Consider the following 5,182-nt stretch of genomic DNA (forward strand, 5'->3'; position numbering starts at 1 on the left):
AGACAACCTGCAATGATATCGCTCTGGTGGTTGAACCCACTCTCCATTTTAAAAAATGAAATAACTAACCACTTCACCAATGCACTGTTTTGTCCAGAAATTGATTATTATGAATTTTTGCTTTGAAGCTTTTATGCGCTCCTTTATCTACAAGAATGTATGCTTATTTTCATCAAGAATGCAGTGTACTGTTTCTTTCTTTGGAAGTGATTAAGCTTGACTGTTATGGTTGTGTGATTATGAGTGTGTGTGTGTGTGTGTGTGTGTGTGTTGTGTGTTGTGTGTGTGGTGTGGGTGTGTGGGGGCTCTCCATACTGACACTTACAAATATATATGGTGGAATAAGGAAGTGGTTATAATGAAGTTAAAACTCCCGACCCCCTTCCTTATAAAGAAATAACAGGGAGGCGTTTTGGGCAACTTGCACTGACCTTTCCTCCACATCTTTCAACATTTGAGTTATAGACAGCGTGCTCTTGGCTAGCTGCACTGACACCCTCCCCCCATCCTCATTTAGTGGACAGGTAGCATTCTAGTGTCTAGCATCCCCCTCCCTGAAAAAAGAAAAAAAGGGGAAGAGGGAATGGTATATTCCAGTTTATATCTCTGCTCCTTTTCCTCCAGGGATACAATGGGAGTGCTGTGCTCATAACTTGCCAGGCCCTCATTACCAACTATTAATTATTGGGGGATATAGCAATGGTGACGTTCTGAGCTGCTTGTATTGACCTCTCCAACTACAAGGTGGCAGTGATGTTCGTATTCGTTCAAGATAAGGCTTCAATATCAGATTGGATCGTGGTTGTGGGCAAGGTAAAGCTTGCCCCAGTGGGACAAAGTGTGGGTGCTGTCTGGCAGTGGAGCTGCTCGGCCTTGTGCACAGACGCTTTCTTGCGCCTCATGATGTGCCCGTTAGTTACCTCCTATGGCGCTGGTCTGACCTCCACTGTGAGCAGGTCCATAAAGCGCATGGTTAATAATTTCGGAAAGGCCGTGTACGATAAATAGGGAACAATTCTATGGCAATTTACCCAGAGACAACAGGAATGCCCATCCATTAGAAGCAAATCCAGAGGGGTCATTTGTATTACTACAGAGGTTATTGGCTGCTGGATTTACAGAGATAACCCAGAAGTGATAGGCTGATTTGTTACTCCCCTGGGTATTCGGCACGTCAGAATATCTTGTTTATTTGAGTGGGTCATTAGGGGCATAACCCCTAACTAATATTTCTCAACCACGATCCAGCTTCTTAAAATTAAAGGATGGTGGTCTGGGATGTTGACAGACTTGTTGCTTCTATTGTCTTATCCTGTTTGCAGTAGGTGGTGTTGTGACACCAGCCTAAGGGTACGCTAATCAGATAAATTCAAATGGACAGAACCAGTAAAACTAGTCATGAAGAAAAAAAGGTTGTTAGTTTTTTAGCTTTAGGAATGAAGATACACCCAAATCAAAAAATTGCCACTCCACAACGCAGGCTCCCAATAGATTTAGGCGTCCTGTAACTCAAACTAAATTATATCTTAGCAAGGGTGGCAATGTGTTGGTGACTTTTCAAGTTAATGTTTCAAAATGTCCTATTTGGGTACAGAAAGAGCAGAAAGAGGAAAGAGGAGAGAGAGAGCACAAAAACCTTTACGAGCGCACGTTGCCTTTAACAATTTGCTCCACAAACAAATGATTTGCCATGCTGGTAAAAGCAAGTAATATACCTGTGATCATATTGTCATTTTGACCAAACAGGGAATTCAAGATAGCACAAGACCAAGCAGACTAAGTAGTCTGCTTTGTTTGTGTTTATTCACCTCAAATTATCAAGTATTCTCCATTGGTATTTATTCACATAGTGTGTGGTGGGTGTGGTGTGTGGTGGTGTTGTTTAATCACGGCTAATTTAGCACGTCCACATGTGTCAACGTGTACGTCATTCTCACCCCGCCTCTTCATTCGTTTTTATTTCTGTTAACTGCTGTTCTTCATTGTCTGTGTTTCGCCGGTCTCACTTTCCATTCCCCTCTACTTGCTTTATCTGTCTGTTCTCTGTTGTGGTGATGATTTTGTTTATCCGAACGGAATTGTATGTGCCGGGGGGGTGCATGGGGTTTGTTTTTCATGTTTTATTGATTTCACAATTGTATATAAACACAGAGACTGTGTTACTCCACAACCAGAGGAGCTTTCAGAAACGTTAACTCGTCTGTATTGTTTAAAGTACAATTAATATATTACCAACAGCTTTAATAGAATTTATTCATTTATTTTAATTTTTGTTTTACTCATCGTGGCAGCTACACACAAGCATCCCGTGTTAAAATCTCTCTCTTCTCTCTTCTTCTCTCTCACACACCACACACCACAACAACCAACACACATCACACACACATTACAAGTATGGGTTCTTGAATAGAATACTTTCAATAAGAACTTATAAAATCCAACATTTATCTCCGTGGGTTTAGTTTTCATGTTCTGGTTTGTAAGGGACACTTTAGATAATGGAATGATTTCAAAACAAAAGTGTACGAACGATAAGTATGAAAAGTACTCTTCAACACCAGCAGTATGGAAATAAAGTACGACGTCCTCTGTGACAAATAATGGATATTCTTAAGCAGTAGTGTCTGTTAAGAATTTTTTTTTGGTATCGATAATCATGATCACAACTCATTGTTTTCACTTCTTGATTCGACATGGCTGCAACCCTTACATATTCTACAAAGACGATTTACAGCTAAGGAAAGAATCTATGACACTTGTTCCAATAAAATCATTTAACGATACATACACATTATAGTTTTCTTACGTTTCTCTTCTTCGTTGGGTGAATCCCATTATTTGTGTACACGTGCTTTTCTGAGACCGTTTTACTATGTAGGTTATTCTACGTTTCAAACACGTCTCAAAATATTTACTTATAGTAATAAACGCTTATGTATTCATGTTTATGTTCACGTACAGACTCATCAGAACGCCCCTCACACTCAACAACTACCCTGTCTAAATAGACAGCGGGTGGAGGAGCAGAATCCACCTCATTTCCACATGCGCTATTCTGGCTGGAACAACTGTAAGCTGCTGGTCGTTTTGCCGTTTTCTGAACACAGGTCTGGGACGTGGACACTGGTGTCAACACCGGTCACATGGAGGAGCATGTTGGGCGGCATATGGTGCTGGAGCGCCTCGTCAGCCTTGCAGATGGCTGATGGTAGACTCTTGCACAGTTAGTGTGTCACGCCTCAGTTGCTTTGGACCCGATCACACAGTCCAGAAGGTGACATATGTCTCGTGGAATACAGTGTCAGTCCTGATCTGAAACTTGAGAAATGTTTTCATCCGGTTAGGGGGTGTCCAAAAGATTTCATCTCCCCGGGTCAAACGAGTTCAGCGACACATCACTGAAATTCTTTCGGTTGCCTCCGTAAGGTTCTCAAATGTGGTCTACATCAAGTTAATAAGTTCGCAACGCATTTTTTCAACTACGTCTTCAGAATTGATAGCGTCATTTTACCACAGCACCTTTTGGCTGGTTTGGTGGCTACGTTGGCATGGGTGTGGTAAATTCTGCCACGATCGTCACTTGCGATGTCCGTTCGGGAGGACAACCAAAGGACATGGCAGATTTGATCTTTGAAGTTCTGGAAAAAGAAAAATGTAACCATGCATTGATCAGTCCAGTGTATCTTTCGGAGTTACTCCAGTTAGCCAAAATAAGGAATGCAAAAGCAGATTCCAATGCTGAAGTCCAAATTTCCGACGAAAGCAAGTTGAACGTACTTTATCTTGGCGGTCTCCCAATAACCCGTCCAATGGTGGCAGCTGCACTGTCTTTGACTCAGTTAGTCCTTGTTGGTTACGCGGCAACTGATTGTAGCTTAGTTTCAAAGCACATTGTGACAGACAGTGAGACCTTCGTGGATCATGATACAGGACCTCCCGTAGAAGGCGTCTTCGTGAAGATCGTCAGCCAGGACGATGAAGAAACAGCTCTACCTGTCAACCAGACAGGGCACATCCTCGTCAAGGGGTTAAAGATAAATCCAGGGTACCTCAATGACCCCAAGCTGAAAATTGATGATTATTTAACCAAGGATGGATTCTTCCGCACCCAGGATGTTGGCCGTCTGGATGAACGAGGTCACCTGATTGTGGACGGAAGAGGAAGTGACGCAATCATGAGAGGACCCTACATCTTTTACCCATCATGGATGGAGTCATGCATTCGAGCTTGTCCAGGTGTTCGTGACGTCATCATCACTGGTGTCCCTGACCCTTTGGTCAACGAAGAGCTTTGTGCATGCGTCGTGATGGAATCGGATTCAGTGACGTTGGAGCAAGTCCGTCATTTCGTGGAGAAGGAAGTGGTGACGACAGAAGACGATGCACTGTCACCACGACCCCGCCACTATCTGGAGTTCCAATCTTTTCCCATGACTGACACTGGCAAACCGAAACGTAAGGTGATCAAGGCACAGGCAACAGAACGCCTCCAATGCTCTGACTGACCATGCTGCTTTTGCACAGGTGCAGACATGGAAATTCAACGTCTGTGGTTTTACCTCCCTTTCGTTTCAGTCTGGATTGGATTGAGCCTATCCAAAGTTGGGGAGAGATTTGCATGGTGGATTACAAGTACATACATGATTCAAATAATTTTAGCTCACTATTGGAATCGAAGATTTTCAGTCGCGATGTTCAAATGTCACTGTAGATAATGTAGTATCTTCACACTGTGTGTAAATCACATAAAACACAATAGCCTTTCTATGCCTTAAATCATATTTTGAAATATAATTGCTTTTGACTCACTTGCGTAAACAAAGTGAGTCTACGTTTTAACCCAGTGTTCGGTTGTCTCTGTGTGTCTTTGGCCTGCGGAAATGAAATGCAAGTGTGTGTGTGTGTGTGTGTGTGTGTGTGTGTGTGTGTGTGTGTGTGTTTCTTCCAAGCTTATTTTATATATCATATTTAATACAGAGCACTTTTCAACGATTTTTAAAAATCTCTTCTTTTTTTTCTCTCCTCGAATTCCTTTACTGGATAAAGTGCGAATCACAAGCCCATGCTTATCCCTTGTCCCTGAAGGAGTGAGCATTAAATCGCCGGCCCCTCCCTTCTCCTCCCCCTCCCCCTCTGTGCCTGGTAGGAGTGGAGACCCCGTCACTTTGCCAACACCATTGTT

The 5,182-nt window shown here is 42.7% G+C and overlaps 1 protein-coding gene across 1 annotated transcript in view; it reads left to right on the plus strand.

The window, feature by feature from the left end:
• The first annotated feature begins 3,506 nt into the window (after positions 1–3,506).
• The window catches only part of LOC143296533 (putative acyl--CoA ligase YdaB), a 2,094-nt gene continuing 418 nt past the window's right edge, over positions 3,507–5,182 (plus strand). Inside the window, exon 1 of the mRNA XM_076608550.1 lies at positions 3,507–5,182. This exon is cut by the window's right edge and continues 418 nt beyond it. Coding sequence (XP_076464665.1) covers positions 3,549–4,505 — 957 coding nt within the window. The 5' untranslated portion in view covers positions 3,507–3,548 and the 3' untranslated portion in view covers positions 4,506–5,182.

Source organism: Babylonia areolata, chromosome 21 (assembly GCF_041734735.1).
Source record: "Babylonia areolata isolate BAREFJ2019XMU chromosome 21, ASM4173473v1, whole genome shotgun sequence".
NCBI classification, from domain to species: Eukaryota; Metazoa; Mollusca; class Gastropoda; order Neogastropoda; family Buccinidae; genus Babylonia; species Babylonia areolata.